The 20,130-nt window shown below is 36.7% G+C and overlaps 1 protein-coding gene across 2 annotated transcripts in view; it reads left to right on the top strand.

Annotated features, from left to right (window-relative positions):
• The window catches only part of FANCM (FA complementation group M), a 108,919-nt gene that overhangs the window by 13,188 nt on the left and 75,601 nt on the right, over positions 1-20,130 (top strand). For both annotated transcript variants that reach the window (XM_064570994.1, XM_045900781.3), the window contains exons 5-10: positions 1,237-1,368; positions 3,103-3,235; positions 3,721-3,846; positions 4,729-4,815; positions 8,219-8,403; positions 18,259-18,465. In XM_064570994.1, coding sequence (XP_064427064.1) covers positions 1,237-1,368; positions 3,103-3,235; positions 3,721-3,846; positions 4,729-4,815; positions 8,219-8,403; positions 18,259-18,465 — 870 coding nt within the window. The remainder of the gene's footprint in view (positions 1-1,236; positions 1,369-3,102; positions 3,236-3,720; positions 3,847-4,728; positions 4,816-8,218; positions 8,404-18,258; positions 18,466-20,130) is intronic.

The raw sequence follows: 20,130 nt of genomic DNA on the forward strand, positions 1-20,130 counted from the left end.
TTTATTTAATTAATTTTTTAAGTAAATTCTTCGCCCAACTTGTAGCTTGAACTCATGACCCCAAGATCAAGAGTCACATGCTCTATGGACTAAGCCAGCCAGGCATCTCCAGGCTTTTTATTTTGATATGATAATCATCTCCTTAATACTAATACATTTTGTCATGATTAAAATCATTCCATTTATAAGGATTATAAATTTGTATAAATTATAATTTGTATAAACCCGTATAATAGGCATTTCATTTTGTGGATGCTTTTGGAGTACTTCTATAGGTAATATGATCAGGAAAGCTGGAAGGGAAGAAAAATAAAACTCTACTAAAATAGCCCTATTTTAGGAAATAGAATTAGGCAAAATTTAAACAGTTAATTACATATTGCTGTACTAGGTCTTCATCTCTAGGTCTCTGTTTTCCTTCACTGTGCCATCAAGCTCATCCTGCATCAGGACCTTTTGTCTGCTATTTCCTCTGCCTGATATACTCTGTCCTCAGAACTTGGTCATCATTCAGATGTCAACTCAAATATTACCTCTCTAGAGAGACCATCTTTGTTGACCTTACTTAATAGTGACCCCACTTCCCTCCAAAACTCCATAGCATTACTGTTACTGTGTTTTAGGTTCTTACATTCATTTATTGAAATAGAAACTCTCTTTGTTCACGCCTTATTCTTTGCTTCCCTTCATTGGATGTAAACTTTATCAAAGTAGCAACTTCATTTGTCTCAGCTACAAGTTCCCAGCCTTTGAAACAATGCTTGACATATACTAGATGCTTAATAAATATTTCTTGAAAGAATGAATCAACAAATCAAACTGAATGTACTCAAGACATTTTGATTTAGTCAGCAAGACTACAAATATTTACCTATATGCCAGACTTTGTTCTTCATATTGAAGCTGCAACAGTGAGAAATCAAAGGCTCTTCATTCCTTGTACTTAGATTATAGTGTGTGTAGGTTGGGGGAGGGGGGGAATTAAGAAATACACAGATAAACACATATGTTCTTAAATTATAGTTGGATCCAATACTTGCTTGTCCTGACTCTCATAAGGATATTACCTGGGGATAAATGTTAAGTACTTTTAAGTTTTGTTGTTATTGTGTGTGTTTACTTAAAAAATTATTTTAAGACAAACTTTAATATATAATTTCTATTTTAATATGTGAGAAAATGATTGTATTTGAAAAAGGACTTTAAGCTTAAACTAAATTTCACTGAAATTTGCAGGTTTTGGAGGTATTTGCGAGTTCTTTGATTCAGAGGAATGTTTTGATGAGAAGGGATATCCCCAATCTAACAAAATACCAGATAATTTTGGCAAGAGATCAATTTAGGAAAAACCCATCTCCAAATATTGTGGTAGGTATTTTTAAATTAATTTTGGAGAGAGGTTAAATTTTTATTTAGACCCAAGATAAAATATAAATAATGATTGATTTTTGGTATATATTAGCTTATCAAGAATTTAGGTATGTAATAAAAAAAGTAAAAAAATAAAAATAAATTTTAAATTAAAAAAGAATTTAGATATGATTTATATAGTTTATAAAAAGCATGACAAAAGTCTAGCAAAAATATACTTTAATGCTTTGAATTAATTTTATCTTTTAACTTTTAATAAAGACTTGGTATTTTAGTTCATTCCTATCAAAGTGCCATGAAGAGGTAGAATAGAACTAACTTTTAGACCTAGAGCGTTTAGTCTTAACTCTTGATACCAGAGGTTGGAGGAAGCATCATAGTAAGCTGCTTATTTCTAATCTTCCTAGGAAAAAAAATAGATGGATAGGAACATACCAATGAAGCTAGGTCCAAAGTCAGAAGAGATGCTCACAAGCAAAAAAGCACTGAGTCATTCTTTGAACTGAGAGGGAATGCATTTGCAAAAGAACAGAGGCAACTGAATGAAGGTATGAAGGAGTCAGTTAACAAGCCAACATGGCTGAGATAAAAAATTAAGGAAGTCAGATATGATAGTTAATGTAGGTTATGAACACATAAGAATAGCTTTAAATGTTACACCAAGAAATGTAGACTTTATCTTGTAGTATCTAGGGAACCACTAAGGGAAACTTTTCTGTAGAATTACAGTATAAAATTTAGTATATTATACTAAACTTTAATAGAATGTTTTAATTTCTCCTAAGCATTAAAGGTTCATTGAAATTTTAGGTAGTAAATCTAAACCTCTTGAACCTGATCTTACTGATGAGAGTTTGTTTATGTAATTGGTGTGCCATTTTAGGGCATTTATCACTACCCTGCAAACATTTAAAATGAGTATTACTGATTTTGAATGCTACTAAAGATGTAAGGTAGAGAATAATAGTCTTTATCTTGAATAAAGGAAAATAATTAAAACTTATTCTCAGTGGTCTCTTTTAAAAATTATCCTATCATATAGTTATACCTGCTGCATGCTCTCATAAAAGGAATATGTGTTTCGCTTTTCCTTGAGAGTAGTGGTTAAAAGCACAAGGACCCTGAGCCAAGTTTTATGGGTTCAAATACTGGGTCTACAGCTCCCTCATGTATAAAATGGGCATAACCATAGAACCTACCTCCCAGGTGTTGGGATCAAATGAGTTTGTGTAAGTAATGTGCTTCGAACAACGTCTGGTCCTAGGACAGTGTCAGATGTTATTATGGCATGTATAGTTGGTGTTAAATGTTAGTGTTAAACTGTCTGATTAAATTTTGTTCTGGTGCCAGTAACGTTTATGAGGATAGGCCATTATGTTATTTTCCGTTGCATCCCAAATACCTGTCTCTGTGCTTGATATGTAGTAGGTACTTGTTAAATAGTTTTGAAAGAACAAATGAATATATATACTGCTAATAATTTACCTAGAAAGAGAAACAGTATATGATAAATACTTCTCTCCATCACTTATTCTCTTTAAAATGTCAGTTTTGTATTGAATTAAAGAAAAAAATAAAATTAAAAAGGGACAAATTTTATATGGAAAATACACTGGCACTATGTCCTATGACATTGAATAGGTGGACCTTCAATAGAGTGGTAAGTTTCACACAGAACATGTATCTTTATTTCTTCCTCTGGTTAAATTCAATATGTGCTTGTTTTTCTAGGGAATACAACAAGGCATAATCGAGGGAGAGTTTGCTATTTGTATTAGTTTATATCATGGTTATGAATTATTGCAACAAATGGGAATGAGATCATTATATTTCTTCCTTTGTGGAATTATGGATGGAACTAAAGGTAAATTATATGAAATTATTTAAAGGAATAATGACCTGTTATTATTTTGGTTAAACATGTATTGAACAGTTTGGGTTACTTAAAAATGGTTTCTTTTAACAAGCAATAAAATAGGGGTGCCCAGTTGACTCAGTCAGTAGAGGGTGTAGCTCTTGATCTTGGGTTCATGAGTTTGAGCCCTCCTTTGGGCCTAGAGATTAGTTAAAAAAACAAAAACAGAACAACAACAAAAACAACAAAGAGCAATTAAATAGTTATGTAACAAATGATTATGCTTTTTTGTTTTTGATAAATTGGTGATAAAAAGCAAGCCATTCATTAATACAAATGTGAATGTGGAACTGGAAATAGTTGCTGGCTTTCAGGTTTAAATTAGAAAAATTTCTATTCATTGCTAAAGTTTAATTTCTTTTTAATAAATAATAGGTTTGATTAATTTTGCTATTACATTGCTAATTTGGAAAATCTTTCCCTAATATCTGAAGGAATGACTCGAGCAAAAAATGAACTTAGCCGAAATGAGGACTTCATGAAACTTTATAATCATCTAGAGTGCATGTTTGCACAGAAACGTGGTACTTCAGCAAATGGCTTTTCTACTACCCAAACAGGTCTGGTTTTTCTTTTAAAATTTTATATTTCTCTTTATCAGGTAGATTTTGAAATTTTGCTCCACTGATCCATGTGTCTATCTATAATTACTTATTTCTATAGCAACAGGTCTGTTAAATGCTTAAAGATTTTATTCTTTAAGTTAGGATAAATATATATTCCAAGTTTATAAACTTTAAGTATATAATAGATGTTAGTAGTAGTTGTTACTGTTAGTGAAAATTCTCAGAACTACCAAAAACTGATTTATAGCTTAACTAAATCATATTTTTCACTTCTACTTTGCTGCTGATTTCATTTGGATTCTCTTTTAGAATGAAATCATAAAAAAAAATTCAGGGGTGCCTGGGTGGCTTAGTCTGTTGAGCGTCTGACTCTTAATTTCGGCTCAAGTCATGATCTCAGGGTTGTGGGATTGAGCCCCACATTGGGCTTCACACTCAGTGGGGAATCTGCTGAAGATTCTCTCTCTCCCTCTCCCCCTCCACCCCTAAAATAAATAAATAAATCTTTAAAGAAAAATTCAAGGTTCATTTTATAGTAGGGCTTACGTGCTACACAGATGCTACTTACTATTTAAATAAATAGAAAAAAAGTTAACAAATCTATTTTGAAGATTTTATTTCTTTGAGAGAGAGAGAGTGTGAGCATGAGTTGGGGGAGAGGCAAAGGGAGAAGCAGACTCCCTGCTGAGCAGAGAGCCAGATGAAGGGCTTGATCTCAGGACCCTGAGATCATGACCTGAGCTGAAGGAAGATGCTTAACTGACTGAGCCACCAGGTGCCCCAACAAATCTATTTTGAAAAGGATAATTAAAATACATTAATGTAATTGAATGGAAAATATATAACAATTTTTTGGTGTTTTTGTTTTTGTTGCAGGAGTTAAAGATAAAAAATTTTTCTATAGTCATCCAAAGTTAAAGAAATTAGAAGAAGTTGTAGTTGAACACTTCACGTCATGGAATAGTAAGTCATGTTTATAGCTTCAAGGCGAAACAAAGCTACTGAAAGAGCTAAAACTCTGACTCATTAGTTTGTGCTCACACTTTATGGAGAAGATGGGCTTTTAATTACTCTGGATAATAAACCTAAAAAAAAAAGCTTTAAGAAATTTTGGGAGAGTGGGACGAGGGACATGGTGGGAATGCTAAGAATAAAGTATTCTATGAAAAAGAAAAATAAGTCTGGGGCAATAGAAGGCAAGCAGACAGTAAAGCAATATACAGTATAATGGTGGGGAAAAGTAAAGCAGGTAAGGAGATAGTCATGGAGGAGTGCTGTTTTATATAGGGTGTTAGAAAAAGCCTGTCTCTAGGGTGATGTTTGAGCTGTTACCTGATGGAAGTGAGGGAGCAAGCCTTGTAGATTTTTGGGGGATGATCATACCAGGCAGAAAGAATAGTAGATTCAAAGTCCCTAAGGCAATGGGGTGTTTGATATGATTAAGGATCAGTAAACAAACCAATGCCGCTGGAGTAGTGTAATGAGGGTAAGAGTGGTTTAGGCGGAGATTGAAGAGGTGGCCAGGGACCAGATCATATATGGCTTGTAGGCCAAGTCAAGACTTTGGTTTTTATTCTATAAATGTTTATGCTTTGTGAAACCATTATAGGGACATTTAGAGCAGTAGAGTGATGTGATCTGACTTACATTTTTAACAGATCACTCTGGTAGCTTTTGCTGAGTATAAACATTAGCCATTTAGGAGACTATTGTCATAGCTTAAGAAGATTACAGATGATGGTGGCTTGTACCAAGAAAAGTAGTAGTGGAGGTGCTAAGTGATTATAGATTCTAGATATATTTTGAATTTGGAGCCAACAGTATTTGCTGATAGATTAGACATAGGATATGAGGGAAAAAAGGAATCCTATGAGTGTGTGTGTGTGTGTATGTTTTGAATAATTATATAAGCAAAGAAAAAATTAAGAACATACAGAAGAAAGAGCAAACACATTTAGATGCTTTTGAGATACCTATTGGAACTGTGTAAGCATCAAATAAGTGAATCTGGATCTCAGAAGAATGGTCTGGGCTTTTTTTTTTTTTTTTTTTAAGTCAGAGAGAGTGAGCACAAGCATGGGGAGTGGCAGGCAGAGGGAGAAGCAGGCTTCCCTCTGAGCAAGGAGCCCAATGTGGGACTTGATCCCAGGACCTTAGGATCATGACCTGAGCAAAAGGCAGCCGCTTAACCAGCTGAGCCACCCAGGTGTCCCCGGGCTATTTTTAATCTCTTAACATATATATGAATAAATTTTGGAATCACAGCATAAAGGGTAATATTTAAAGTTTCAGGAATGGTTATGATCCCATTACCAGGAATACAGTTTAGAGACGAGAGGACCCAGAATGTAGCCCTGAAGAATACTAACATTTAAAGTTTAGAGGAGGGGTGCCTGGTTTTCTCAGTTGGTCAGCATGCGACTCTTGATCTTGAGGCTGTGAGTTTGAGCCCCACATTGGGTGTAGGGGTTACTTAAAAATAAAAAAAAAATTTTTTTAAAAGATAGGAAAAAAGCCACAAAAGAGGTTGAGAAAGAGACTGGACAAATGAACGGCAGAGAAGCTGAGGGAAGAGACTATTTCAGTAGGAAGGTGTGGACTGTGTTAGATGCTGCTGAGAGGTGTGGTAAAATGAACTAAAAAGTGAGCATTGATTTGGCAATATGGAATTTATTGAGACTTTGGTAGAGGACCTTCAGTAGCCTGAAGGTAGAAAGGCAGGCTGTAGCCGGTTGAAGGTGATAGGCTTTGCATTGAAAGTAGCAGTTGGTCAGGAGTTGGTCAGATGTAGAGGCTTGGTAATTCAAAGGAGGTTTATCTAGAATAATTTTCTTTGCAACAGCTTTTGCTTTTTCCTTAGGTATTGTGAATTAACTTTACATGTGTTAAGTCATTTAATTTGTAGGGTTGTTATGAAGACTAAATGAGTTAATACATAAAATGCTTGGGGTGCCTGGGTGGCTCAGTCGGTTAAGCGTCTGCCTTCGGTTCAGGTCATGATCCCAGGGTTCTAGGATCAAGCCCCTCATAGGGCTCCCTGCTCAGCAGTGAGTCTGTTTCTCCCTCTCCCCCTCTACCTGCTTGTTCTCTCTCTCTCTCAAATAAATAAATAAAATCTTAAAAAAAAAAAATCAACTTAAAAAAATAAAATGCTTAGTGCAGGGGCGCCTGGGTCACTCAGTCATTAAGCGTCTGCCTTCGGCTCAGGTCATGATCCCAGGGTCCTGGGATCGAGCCCTACATCGGGCTCCCTGCTCAGCGGGAAGCCTGCTTCTCCCTCTCCCACTCCCCCTGCTTGTGTTCCCTCTCTTGCTATATCTCTCTCTGACAAATAAATAAATAAGATATTAAAAATAAATAAATAAAATGCTTAGTGCAGTCCCTGGCATGCACATAGAGATTAATATAATAGAAATCACAGGAAAGCTTAAAAAGAAAAGAAAACATACAGAAAACCCATACAACATTCAATTATTAACCAATTGGTGTGTGCAATTATTAACCAATTGCTATGTGCAAGTCTGTATACTTTATATTCCATTCATTTTAGATATGAAGAAATTAAAGCTTAAAGGGATTAACTAACATGGTTACACATCACCCAGAGAGTTAAGTGGCCCACCCTCAAAGATCATGTTCTTGTGTATTCTGCCTCCCAAGCACAGAGACCCTGAGATTAGCTTTGTGATTGACTATATAGGATGTATTCTATAGTTATCCTTGGAGAACTTGAAAGTATCATAGATTTGGGGACAGAATCCCATGGCCTGGATTGAGAGAGTGCTTTTTTTTTTTTTTTTTAAGATTTTATTTATTTGTTTGACAGAGACACAGCGAGAGAGGGAACATAAGCAGCGGGAATGGGAGAGGGAGAAGCAGGATTCCCGCTGAGCAGGGAGCCCGATGCAGGGCTCGATCCCAGGACCCTGAGATCATGACTTGAGCTGAAGGCAGACGCTTAACGACTGAGCCACCCGGGCACCCCGAGAGAGTGCTTTTAGTGGACAAAAAGAAAAGGAAATATTTATGAATTCAGTGGGAGCTCTACAGTTCTGTGATTCTGACTTAGAAGGTAAAGGGGAATAACTGGCATCAGAAATGAATTGAAGGACTGGCTAAAAGTGTTTCAGGTAATTTTTTGCTTGATTTGTTTAGGATTTTATTATGACAGCCAACGAGAGGTAGGGAGCCAAGAATATTAAAATTATTAGAGAAGGTAGGAGGAAAACCAGCAAAGGTTTAAGATGTCTTAAATTACTTTTTTGAAAGAAATTCATTAGTATATAGTTTCAGGGTTGTCTTGAAATAGTTCTTGGGTATATGCTTTAAAAAAAAGTTCTAATTAAAGTATTTTTTTATTATATAGCTCAAAACACTTCTGAAAAGAAATGTGATGAGACCAGAGTTATGATCTTCTCTTCATTTCGAGACAGTGTTCAAGAAATTGCAGAAATGCTTTTACAGCATCAGCCACTTATTAGAGTGATGACTTTTGTTGGCCATGCCTCAGGGAAAAGCATGAAGGGATTTACCCAGAAGGAGCAATTGGAGGTAATTACTTTTGGACATGATGAACACTAAAATAAAATTGATTAGCTTTGTACTTATGCCTCTTTTGTTTGAACTCATTGGTCAATCAGCTACTTCTTAAAAATAATTTTATAGTAGACATGTAAATAAACATAGCATATTTTTGAAAGATCAAAAAAGTGTTTTTTTGTGGTTTTGAGACTTTTTTTCAAATAAGGTAATGTATAGTGGTTAAGCAGAAAGGCTCTGAAATCATACTACATAGGTTGGAATCCTGGCCCTACCACTTAACAAGTTTCTTTACTTCTTGTGCCTCAGTTTTCCTTATCTGTAGACATAGTTCTTGGAGTTGTGAGCATTGAATGAAATCATACTATAGAGCCTTCAGTAAATGTTTACTTTTATTTGTTTTAAGTTTTGTTAGTTATATATTCTAAAGAAATAATGAGCTTATTTTTTCTGTTATTTAAAAATCTTAATTTAGGGCACCTGGGTGGCTCAGTTGGTTAAGCGACTGCCTTTGGCTCAGGTCATGATTCCGGAGTCCTAGGATCGAGTCCCGCATTGGGCTCCCTGCTTGGCAGGGAGTCTGCCTCTCCCTCTCAACCTACCACCTCTTGTGTTCTCTCTCTCTCTCTCTCTGTCTCAAAAAAAAAAAAAAAAAAAAACTTTAAAAATCTTAATTTAAAAATAAGTTTGTCTGAGTGGCTCAGTTGGTTAAGCGTCCAACTCTACTTTTTTTTTTTTTGACAGAGAGAGACAGCTAAAGCAGAAACACAAGCAGGGGGAGGGGAGAGGGAGAAGTAGGCCTCCTGCTGAGCAGGGAGCCCGATGCAGGGCTCGATCCCAGGACCCTGGGATCATGACCTGAGCCGAAGGCAGACGCTTAATGACTGAGCCACCCAGGCGCCCCTAAGCGTCCCAACTCTTGATCTCAGTTCAGGTCTTGATCTCAGAGTCGTGAGTTCAGGCTCTGTATTGGGCTCCATGCTGGGTGTGGAGCCTACAAGAAAAAAAGGAAAAAAAAAAGAAATATGTAAAAATATAGCCAGGGGTGCCTGGGTGGCTCAGTCAGTAACGGTTCTGACTCTTGATTTTGGTTCAGGTAATGGTCTCAGGGTCATGAGATTGAGCGCCGTGTCAGGCTCTGTGCTGGGCATGGAGTCTCTCTCTCTCCCTCTACCACCGTGCCCACCCCCCTCCCCAACCCCGTGCACTCTCTCTCTTAACAAAAAAACAAGGTCAGAGGAAACCATTTATCCATTTATGCTCTGAATAAGAGTCATCAGTTTTCTAAGTGCTGTATATGTTTTTTTTGGAAATTTTAGACTATTGATTTTTTTTCATAACTGTATACAAGTTTTTGCAGATTAGTTGTAGGTCTACATTTGAATAGTCACTGACAATTAGGTGTGTCTTTTTTTTTTTAATTAGGTGTGTCTTTAATATCTAATTATTTTTGACAGAGCTTGATTTTGTAAACATTAGTTAGAGGAATCCTATTCTTTAAATGTCTTTTATACCAGTCCTCATTGCACTCAGAAGAGTCTGTTTAAGCTGACTGTATCTGGTGAGGACAGTCTAAGAGGTTTTCCTGAGTCTTAAAGAGAATATCTGTACCCATCTCGAATCTGATTATATGTATTTTAAAAGGTTCGGATATCTAGCAGGTTATTATTACTACTCTTAACATTTATATATGAATGAAAAATGATGTGGATTTTTGTCGAGGGTTAAGCATTTTTTAAAAATTTTATTATGTTAATCACCATACATTACATCATTAGTTTTTGATGTAGTGTTCCATGATTCATTGTTTGCATATAACACCCAGTGCTCCATGCAGTATGTGCCCTCTTTAATACCCATCACCAGGCTAACCCATTCCCCCACCCCCTTACCCTCTAGAACTCCCAGTTTGTTTCTCAGAGTCCACAGTCTCTCATAGTTCATCTCCCCCTCCGATTCACCCCTTCATTTTTCCCTTCCTGCTACCTTCTTCTTTTTTTTTTTTTTTTTTTTTTTTAACATATAACGTATTATTTGTTTCAGAGGTACAGGTCTGTGATTCAACAGTCTTACACAATTCACAGCGCTCACCATAGCACATACCCTCCCCAATGTCTATCACCCAGCCACGCCATCCCTCCCACCCCACCACTCCAGCAACCCTCAGTTTTTTTCCTGAAATTAAGAATTCCTCATATCAGTGAGGTCATATGATACCTGTCTTTCTCTGATTGACTTATTTCGCTCAGCATAATACCCTCCAGTTCCATCCACGTCGTTGCAAATGACAAGACTTCTTCATTCCTTTTGATGGCTGCATAATATTCCATTGTATATATATACACCACCTCTTCTTTATCCATTCATCTGTCGATGGACATCTTGGCTCTTTCCATAGTTTGGCTATTGTGGACATTGCTGCTATAAACATCAGGGTGCATGTACCCCTTCGGATCCCTACATTTGTATCTTTGGGGTAAATACCCAGTAGTGCAATTCCTGGATGTTATGGTAGCTCTATTTTCAACTTTTTGAGGAACCTCCATGCTGTTTTCCAGAGTGGCTGCACCAGTTTACATTCCCACCAACAGTGTAGGAGGGTTCCCCTTTCTCCGCATCCCCGCCATCATCTTTCATTTCCTGTCTTCTGAATTTTAGCCATTCTGACTGGTGTGAGGTGGTATCTCATTGAGGTTTTGATTTGGATTTCCCTGATGCCGAGTGATGTTGAGCACTTTTTCATGTGTCTGTTGGCCATTTGATTGTCTTCTTTGGAAAAATGTCTGTTCATGTGTTCTGCCCATTTATTGATTGGATCATTTGTTCTTTGGGTGTTGAGTTTGATAAGTTCTTTATAGATTTTGGATACTAGCCCTTTATCTGATATGTCATTTGCAAATATCTTCTCCCATTCTGTCAGTTGTCTTTTGGTTTTGTTGACTGTTTCTTTTGCTGTGCAGAAGCTTTTTATCTTGATGAAGTCCCAATAGTTCATTTTTGCCCTTGCTTCCCTTGCCTTTGGCGATGTTTCTAGGAAGAAGGTGCTGCGGCTGAGGTCAAAGAGGTTGCTACCTGTGTTCTCCTTTAGGATTTTGATGGATTGCTGTCTCACATTTAGGTCTTTCAACCATTTGGAGTCTATTTTTGTGTGTGGTATAAGGAAATGGTCCAGTTCCATTCTTCAGCATGTGGCTGTCCAATTTTCCCAACACCATTTGTTGAAGAGACTGAAGGACATTCTTTCCTGCTTTGTCAAAGATTAGTTGACCATAGAGTTGAGGGTCCATTTCTGGGCTCTCCATTCTGTTCCATTGATCTATGTGTTTTTGTGCCGGTACCATACTGTCTTGATGATGACAGCTTTGTAATAGAGCTTAAAGTCCAGAATTATGATGACACCAGCTTTGCTTTTCTTTTTCAACATTCCTCTGGCTGTTTGGGGTCTTTTCTGGTTCCATACAAATTTTAGGATTATTTGTTCCATTTCTTTGAAAAAAGTGGATGGTCTTTTGATAGAGATTGCATTGAATGTGTAGATTGCTCCAGGTAGCATTGACATCTTCACAATATTTGTTCTTCCAATCCATGAGCATGGAACGTTTTTTCCATTTCTTTGTGTCTTCCTCAATTTCTTTCATGAGTATTCTATAGTTTTCTGAGTACAGATTCTTTGCCCCTTTGGTTAGATTTATTCCTAGGTATCTTATGGTTTTGGGTGCAATTGTAAATGAGATCGACTCCTTAATTTCTCTTTCTTCTGTCTTGTTGGTGGTGTATAGGAATGCCACTGATTTCTGTGCATTGATTTTATATCCTGCCACTTTACTGAATTCCTGTATGAGTTCTAGCAGTTTTGGGGTGGAGTCTTTGGGGTTTTCCACATAAAGTATCATATTATCTGCGAAGAGTGAGAGTTTGACTTCTTCTTTGCCAATTTGGATGCCTTTTATTTCTTTTTGTTGTCTGATTGCTGTGGCTAGGACTTCTAATACTATGTTGAATAGCAGTGGTGATAGTGGACATCCCTGCCGTGTTCCTGACCATAAGGGGAAAGCTCTCAGTTTTTCCCCATTGAGAATGATATTTGCTATGGGTTTTTCATAGATGGCTTTTATGATATTGAGGTATGTACCCTCTATGCCTATACTCTGAAGAGTTTTGATCAAGAAAGGATGCTGTACTCTGTCAAATGCTTTTTCTGCATCTGTTGAGAGGATCATATGGTTCTTGTTCTTTCTTTTATTAATATATTGTATAACATTGATTTGTCGATGTTGAACCAACCTTGCAGCCCAGGAATAAATCCCACTTGGTCGTGGTGAATAATCCTCTTAATGTACTGTTGGATCCTGGGTGCCTAGGTGGCTCAGTTGGTTAAGCGACTGCCTTCAGCTCAGGTCATGATCCTGGAGTCCCAGGATCGAGTCCCGCATCAGACTCCCTGCTCAGCAGGGAGTCTGCTTCTCCCTCTGACCCTCCCCCCTCTCATGTGCTCTCTCTCTCTCATTCTCTCTCTCTCTCAAATAAATAAATAAATAAAATCTTTAAAAAAAAATGTACTGTTGGATCCTATTGGCTAGTATTTTGGTGAGAATTTTTGCATCCATGTTCATCAGGGATATTGGTCTGTAATTCTTTTTGATGGGATCTTTGTCTGGTTTTGGGATCAAGGTAATGGTGGCCTCATAAAATGAGTTTGGAAGTTTTCCTTCCAGTTCTATTTTTTGGAACAGTTTCAGAAGAATAGGTATTAATTCTTTAAATGTTTGGTAGAATTCCCCTGGGAAGCCGCCTGGCCCTGGGCTTTTGTTGAGAGATTTTTGATTACTGCTTCAGTTTCCTTAGTGGTTATAGGTCTGTTCAGGTTTTCTATTTCTTCCTGGTTCAGTTTTGGTAGTTGATACATCTCTAGGAATGCATCCATTTCTTTTTCCCATTGGATATTCTTTCCTGCTTTGTCAAATATTAATTGACCATATAGTTGTGGGTTTATTTCTGGGTTTTCTGTTCTGTTCTATTAATCTTTTGTCTATTTTTGTGCCAGTACCATACTGTTTTGATCACTACAGCTTTGTAGTATAACTTGGAATTGTGATGCCTCCAACTTTGCTTTTCTTTTTTAAGATTGCTTTGGCTATTTGGGGTCTTTTGTGGTTCAATACAAATTGTAGGGTTGTTTGTTTTAGCTCTGTGAAAAATGCTATTGGTATTTTTATAGGGATTGCATTAAATGTGTAGATTGCTTTGGGCAGTGTAGACATTTTAACAATCTTTGTTCTTCTAATCCATGAGCATGGAATGTTTTCCTATTTCTTTGTGTCAGCTTCAGTTTCTTTCATTAGTGTTTTATAGTTTTCAGAGTACAGGTCTTCTTTTCACATCTTTGAAGATTTTATTTATTTATTTGACAGAGAGAGAGACAGTGAGAGAGGAAACACAAGGGGGGGTAGTGGGAGAGGGAGAAGCAGGCTTCCCGCCGAGCAGGGAGCCCCATGTGGGTCCTGGGATCATGACCTGAGCTGAAGGCAGATGCTTAATGACTGAACCACCCAGGTGCCCCATTCTTTTCACCTCTTTGGTTAGATTTATTCTTAGGTATCTTATGGTTTTTGCTGCAGTTGTAAGTGGGACTGATTCTTAATTTCTCTTTTTGCTGCTTCATTATTGGTGTATGGTATTGGTGATTTCTGTACATTGATTTTGTATCCAACTTTGCTGAATTTGTTTATCAGTTCTAGCAGTTTTTTGGTACAGTCTTTGGCATTTCTGTATAAAGTATCATGTTCTCTGCAAGTAGTTTAAGTTTGACTTCTTCCTTTCCCAATTTGGATGCCTTTTATTTTTTGTTGTTGTTGTTAGATGTCTGATTGCTGAGGCTAGTACTACCAATAATATGTTAAATAACAAAGGCGAGAGTGGACATCCCTGTCTTGTTCCTGACCATATGGAAAAGCTCTCAATTTTTTCCCCATTGAGGATAATATTAGCTGTGGGTTTTTCGTAGATGGCATTTATTATGTTGAGGTATGTTCCCTCTAAACCTATGTTGTTGAGGGTTTTTTATCATCAATGGGTGTTGTAGTTTGTCTACTTTGTCAAATGCCTTTTCTGCATCTATTGAAAGGATCATATGGTTCCTTTCCTTTCTTTCATTAATGTGGTGTATCATGTTGATTGATTTGTGAATATTGAAACACCCTTGCAACTCAGGAATAAACCCCACTTGGTCGTGGTGAATGATTTTTTTAAATGTATTTTTGGATTTGGTTTGCTAGTATTTTATTGAGAATTTTTGCATCCATGTTCATCAGGGATATTGGCCTGTTCTCTTTTTTAGTGGAATCTTTATCTGGTTTTGGTATCAGGGTAATGCTGGCCTCATAGAATGAATTTGGAGGTTTTCCTTCCTTTTCTATTTTTTAGAATAGTTTGAGAAGAATAGGTATTCACTCTTCTTTAAATGTTTGGTAGAATTTGCCTGTGAGGCCATCTGGCCCTGAACTTTTGTATCTTGGGAGATTTTTTATTACTGATTCAGTTTCTTTGCAGGTTATTAGTCTGTTCAAGTTTCCTATTTCTTCCTGTTTCAGTTTTGGTAATTTTTGTTTCTAGGAATTTATCCATTTCTTCCAAGTTGTCCAGTTTGTTGGCATATGGTTTTGCATAATACTCTCTTGTAATCATATTTCTGTGGTGTTGGTTGTTATTTCTCCTCTTCTATTCATGATTTAGTTGGTTCCTTTCTCTTTTCTTTTTGATAAGTCTGGCTAGAGGTTTATTACTTTTATTGATTTTTTTTTTTCTTTCAAAGAACCAGCTCCTGGTTTCATTGATCTGTTGTTTTTTTTAGTTTCTATATTATTTATTTCTGCTCTAATCTTTATTATTTCCTTTCTCCTGCTGGCTTTAGGCTTCTTTTGTTGTTCTTTTTCTAGCTCCTTTAGGTGTAAGGTTAGGTTATTTATATGAGATTTTTTCTTGCTTTTTGAGATAGGCCTGTATTGCTATATACTTCTCTCTTATGACTGCTTTTGCTGCATCCTGAAGATTTTGGACCGTTCATTGTGTTTTCATTTTCATTTGTTTCCATGTATCTTTTTTTTATTTCTTTGATTTCCTGGTTGACCCATTCTTTGTTTAGCAGCATGTTGTTTAACCTCCATGTATTTGTAGTCTTTCCAAATTTTTTCTTGTGGTTGACTTCTGGTTTCATAGTATTGTGGTCAGAAAAGGTGCATGCTGTGATTTCAGTCTTTTTGTATTTGTTGAGGTCTCTCTCTCTTTTTTTAAAAGATTTTATTTATTTATTTATTTGAGCAAGAAAAGAGAGCCAGAGAGAGCATGAGCGGTGAGGGGGAGGGGGGGAGGAGAGGGAGAAGCAGACTCCCTGCTGAGCAGGGAGCCAGATGTGGGGCTGATTCCCAGGACACTAGGATCATGACCTGAGCCACAGGCAGATGCTTAACCAACTGAGCCACATGGGCGCCCCTGTTTGAGGCCTCTTTTGTGATCTAATATGTGATTTGTTCTGGGGAATGATCCGTGTGCACTTGAAACAAATGTGTATACTGTTGTTTTAAGACAGAATGTTCTGAATATATGTTAATTCCATCTGGTCCAGTGTGTCATTCAAAGCCACTTCCTTTTTTATATTCTGCTTAGATGATCTGTCTGGTCATGTAAGTGGGGTGTTTCCATTTTAATAACTTTGGCTTGTACTCTGGGTGAGATGGGAAAAGAAGCCCTTGGAGAGTTGGAAGCAGAGGAGGGTCATGACCTAGTTTATATTTAAAAAAAAAAAAAATCACACTGGTTGCTATCTTAATAAAGTATAGGGGACTAAGGGTGCAAACAGGAAGACCAAGTGGAAGTCTTATTGTGATACCAAGTGAAAGCTGATGGTGGCTTAGACTAGAGTGGTAGCAGGGAAAGTTGTGAGAAATGGTTGGATTCTGGATATATTTTGAAGGTCAAGCTGAGGGGATTTATTGGCAAATTAGAGTGGGGTATGAGATTGAGGAGTGTGAAGGCTGACTCCAAGGATGACTCCAGGAATTTGGCCTGAAAAATGAAAAGAGCTGCTATTAATGAAGATAGATAAGACTACAGGAAGAGCAGGTTTTGGAGAGAAATATCAGGAGTTTGGTTCTGGATGAGTTAACTTTGGCATGTCTATGAGATTAGTGTTTTTCTGACTATGAAAATTGATGGAGGACTAGTTTATTTCCTCTTAGTATGTCACAGACAGATACTTTTGAATATTACAATAATAATGAATTAATAAAAAAAGTAAAATTAATGAAAACAATGTTCACAGCCAAATTTCTTCTTATTAAAGCCAACAAATGTAGTATTGCTCTGTCAAGTTTCTAAATACCTACTCTTAATTTTTGTATTTATGTTGTTGTTGGCTAGTAATAAACAGTTTGTGAACCACACCAGTAATAAACAGTTTGTGAACTACACTTTGAGTATCTTTGTTTTATTTTTTAATTTTTTTTTATCTTTGTAAGATTTTTATTTACTTGAAAGAGAGAGAGTGCAGGCGAGCACGAGCAGGGACGAGGGGCAGAGGGAGAGGGAGAAGCAGACTCCCTGCTGAGCAGGGAGCCTGATGCCAGACTTGATCCCAGGACCTGGGGATTATGACCTGAGTCGAAGGCAGACATTTAACCAACTGAGCCACCCAGGTGCCCCTGAGTAGCATTGTTTTAAACATCAAGCAGAGAGATATTGAATAAACAGTCAAATATATAAATCATGACGTTTATTAACATGTATACCTTATATTATACATGGGAGATATGCAGGGAAAAATGAGTAACTTCCTAAGGTGGCTTAGAATTGACTTAAATACCATATTAATAGGGAAAGGAGAGGAGGAACATAGGCTTCTTAGGACAGAGAGTAATTGATTTTTGGGAAAGATGAATGGGCCCTTAGAAGAATAGAAGGGAGGTGTGATAGTTTATAACCAAGTTTGTCTGGCTATAAGGATGGCTTTTAGTCTCCTCTCCTGTGATGAGTCCATTTTTTCTGGTTGATGAAAATCCCAGAGAGGGGATTTATGGACAGATAAAGGGAGAGCCTCTCCCTGCTTTTGCTGTTTTTCAAGTGTCTATAGCTCAAAATAATCAGTATATCAAAGCAGTATATTTTGGGGCAGCATGTCCTAAACTTCCCCAGTCATATTTTGGGATGGCTTATTCTGCTACCCTTCATTGGAATGGCAGTATAGAAGGTAAGATAGGAATTTTAGGAGTAATAAAAATTTTACTTTAGATAGACCTAACAATAAATTTAGGTCTAGGATATGATTAGCAGTAATTGCTCTGGGCTGTTTACCTGCCCATGGCCCTTCAGTGACAAATAATATCTGGAGTTTCTCATTTATGTGTAAACTTAGCAAACATTTTTGGCATCACAACCATTATGAAAGCAAAGAATTAGGGTGCCTGGGGGGCTCAGTCGTTAAGCGTCTGCCTTCGGCTCAGGTCATAGTCCCAGGGTCCTGGGATCGAGTCCCACATCGGGCTCCCTGCTCGGCGGGAAGCCTGCTTCTCCCTCTCCCACTCCCCCTGCTTGTGTTCCTGCTCTCGCTGTCTCTCTCTCTGTCAAAAAAAAAAAAAAAAAAAAAATCTTAAAAAAAAAAAAAAAGAAAGCAAAGAATTAGGATTGCCCTTTGCATTTTACCACAGTCTGTTTTGGTTTATATTGCCATTTTGCTGCTACTTTTCCTATTCCATAGTATCCTGGGTTCTGATTTGTAATCTGATTTCACCATTTTGGGGTGAGTGGTATAAGTGTGTTTGATCTACAAGTCTCTTACAGTTGTATTTGGTTATTTTTAAATCATTTTTATTTTAGGTTGTGAAACAGTTTCGTAGTGGTGGTTATAATACATTGGTTTCCACTTGTGTTGGTGAAGAAGGTTTGGATATAGGAGAAGTTGATCTTATAATATGTTTTGATGCCCAGAAGAGCCCAATTCGTCTTGTACAACGAATGGGTAGAACCGGCCGCAAACGTCAAGGCAGAATTGTTGTTATCCTTGCCGAAGGACGAGAAGAACGTGTAAGTGGACTTGTAGAAACATGATTTGATAATTGAAATTTGAGAAATAGAGCTTAAGATAAATGTCAGTCTGTTAACATTCAAAGTCCAAACAATCTGTAGGAAATTGTGGTTGATTTTTTCCCCCTACTTTGTAGTAGATTCTGAGTATTCTTTTCTTGTAATTAGGAGAATTTTTTAACTGGATTCAGTTTTGTAACTTTTATCCATATAAAATGCATTTTTCTACTTCAGTAGTAATTTAAAGATACTTAGATACAGAAATCAATATTATTTTTTTTTAAATATTTGAAAGTAATTTTTTTTAAGATTTTATTTATTTATTTGAGAGAGAGAGAACGCGAGTTGGGGGGCAGGGAGAAGGCGAAGCAGGCTCCCCGCTGAGCAGGGAACCCTAAGGGGTGGGGCTGAGGGAGGGGGCTCAATCCCAGGACCCCAGGATCAGGACCTGAGCTGAAGGCAGATGCATAACCGACTGAGCCACCCAGGTGCCCCTCAATATCTATTTTGTTTTACTATTTCCCTGTGCTTCTAAGGCCTGTTTCTTGTTTTTAATTTAGTTTTTTCTTTTATTTTTAAATACAGTGAACTGAGAATGGTTTTTACATTTTAAAGAGTTGCCTAAACCAATCAACCAACCAACCAACCAACTAACAACAATATGTGCCAGAGATATTATGTGGCCTGTAAAACCTAAAATATTTACTTTCTGGCCCTTTATGGAAAAGTTTGTTGATGCCTATACAAAGTGATAAGGAACTTAAATTATATTCATACTTTGCTACAATCTTGAGTGACAGACCTTCCTGGAATATGATGTTATACCTAATATTATTTTGTTTGTTACACTAAAGTTATCAACTAACTTGTAACTCAGTGGGACCATTTCCTTGAGCAAATATGTAGGTTTATATTAAAGATTTTTTCATTAATTATGGCAGTTATAAAAAATTGATTTAAAATGTTTTATAGACTCTTTAAAAATCATCCTGAAAAATGACTTTTTCCCCTGATACTTTTCATGTGATTATAGCATATTATGTAACATTCATTTTATCTGTAAAATGATTCCAATAAATTAAATATCTGGCAGCTTGTAAAAATCTATGTACTATCAATGTGTGGAATTAGGTTCTAACTGTATTAGCTTAGGCAAACCACTTAACCTATGTATTCAGATGTTAGTTTTCTTATCTGTAAAGTAATCATAATGGTCCACATTTAATGAGTACCTACTCTCCTGGGCAGTGTTCTAAGTGCGTCAGATGCATTATTTCATTTAATCCTGTACAGGGAATGATGTTTTTCTTGTATACAGTGAAGAAAGCTGAAGTGTAGAGAGATGAAGTAACAAGTTGGAATACGGGAATAGTATTAAAAAAAAAGGCAGTTTACATTTAATATATATAAATATTCACCTTATTCAAAAATAGAAAGATCCTAAATAAAAGGTAGATTTCCTTTGTGCAATATAGTTATGAAGGCTTTTATAATACTAAATTTTGAACTGATTTTCAAGAGTTAATTGAACAGGTCTCAAATTCAAGATAATAGATATTCTCAGTATTTAAGTGGATCAGAGTTTAATTTACCGTTTATAATAAATCCAAACAAATATAATGACTTCTTATTATGGCTAAGTGACTATTATAGAAATAATGTAAT

Source organism: Mirounga angustirostris, unplaced genomic scaffold (genome assembly GCF_029215605.1).
Source record: "Mirounga angustirostris isolate CCGP_5_RB_7025 unplaced genomic scaffold, mMirAng1.0.hap1 SCAF_9, whole genome shotgun sequence".
NCBI lineage: Eukaryota > Metazoa > Chordata > Mammalia > Carnivora > Phocidae > Mirounga > Mirounga angustirostris.